Raw genomic sequence first — 766 nt, 5'->3', positions numbered from 1 at the left:
TGTTAAGGTGCTGCGTTAAAAGAAGATGATATGAAAGATAATATATGTATATCACTTAAGGAAGAAATGTCTGGGTCTGAGAATGAAGATGTGACTTTTAGCGATGAAGAGTCAGAATCAAGTCCAAAAAAATTAATCATGATTGAAAATAATAGTTTACCTATCATAAAACCTTCAGGTATGTAAATAAATATTTTATTATTATATGAATTGACTGTTATATTTTTAATATTCTAATTAACGACATATTGTTTGTTTTCAGCAAAAGTAAAACTGAAAGATAAAAATTCATTACCATTAGACTTAGATAAAGAAGCTTTACAGACCTTGGGAAAAGAATTAAGGCTCGAGACTGAAAACTTATTCTTTGAAAAAGATAATGAAAGAAAATGTGAAGCTATGGAAAAAATTGTGCAACTAATTGTTCAAGATGATGAAATATATCCCGATATTTTAGCTGCATTAGGTTCATGTCTTAGTTGCCTATTAAAAAATCAAATTGAAGAAAAAAATTTTCCTTCAATATGTAATGATGAGTAAGTTCATATTAAGATGTCAGTTATAAATATTAAAGAGTATTAGGAGTTTCTATACTAGCATTTTATAAGAAGCAAAGTTTTATTTTTTGTACCTATTTAGATAAATAATAAAAAGTGAATCTTTACTTGATAACAAATAATGATGAAGGAAAAGCTCTTTAGTTACAAAAGTTACTCATAAGTAGCTTGTGATTTAGCTTAATAATTTAGAATAAGCAAGAAAAAGT

The 766-nt window shown here is 26.1% G+C and overlaps 1 protein-coding gene across 1 annotated transcript; it reads left to right on the top strand.

Annotated features, from left to right (window-relative positions):
* Positions 1 to 9: 9 nt before the first annotated feature.
* Positions 10 to 554, top strand: LOC126910172 (uncharacterized). The gene is made up of 2 exons (XM_050692546.1): positions 10 to 178; positions 263 to 554. Exons 1-2 carry the CDS (start codon positions 31 to 33, stop codon positions 538 to 540), a joined length of 426 nt encoding a protein of 141 aa, XP_050548503.1. The 5' UTR covers positions 10 to 30; the 3' UTR covers positions 541 to 554.
* The last annotated feature ends 212 nt before the right edge of the window (positions 555 to 766 follow it).

This window comes from Daktulosphaira vitifoliae, unplaced genomic scaffold, assembly GCF_025091365.1.
Source record: "Daktulosphaira vitifoliae isolate Bord-2020 unplaced genomic scaffold, ASM2509136v1 Scaffold_5723, whole genome shotgun sequence".
Taxonomy (NCBI): domain Eukaryota; kingdom Metazoa; phylum Arthropoda; class Insecta; order Hemiptera; family Phylloxeridae; genus Daktulosphaira; species Daktulosphaira vitifoliae.
The sequence above is the reverse complement of the archived record's forward strand: the minus strand, read 5'-3'. Positions and strand labels throughout refer to the sequence as shown.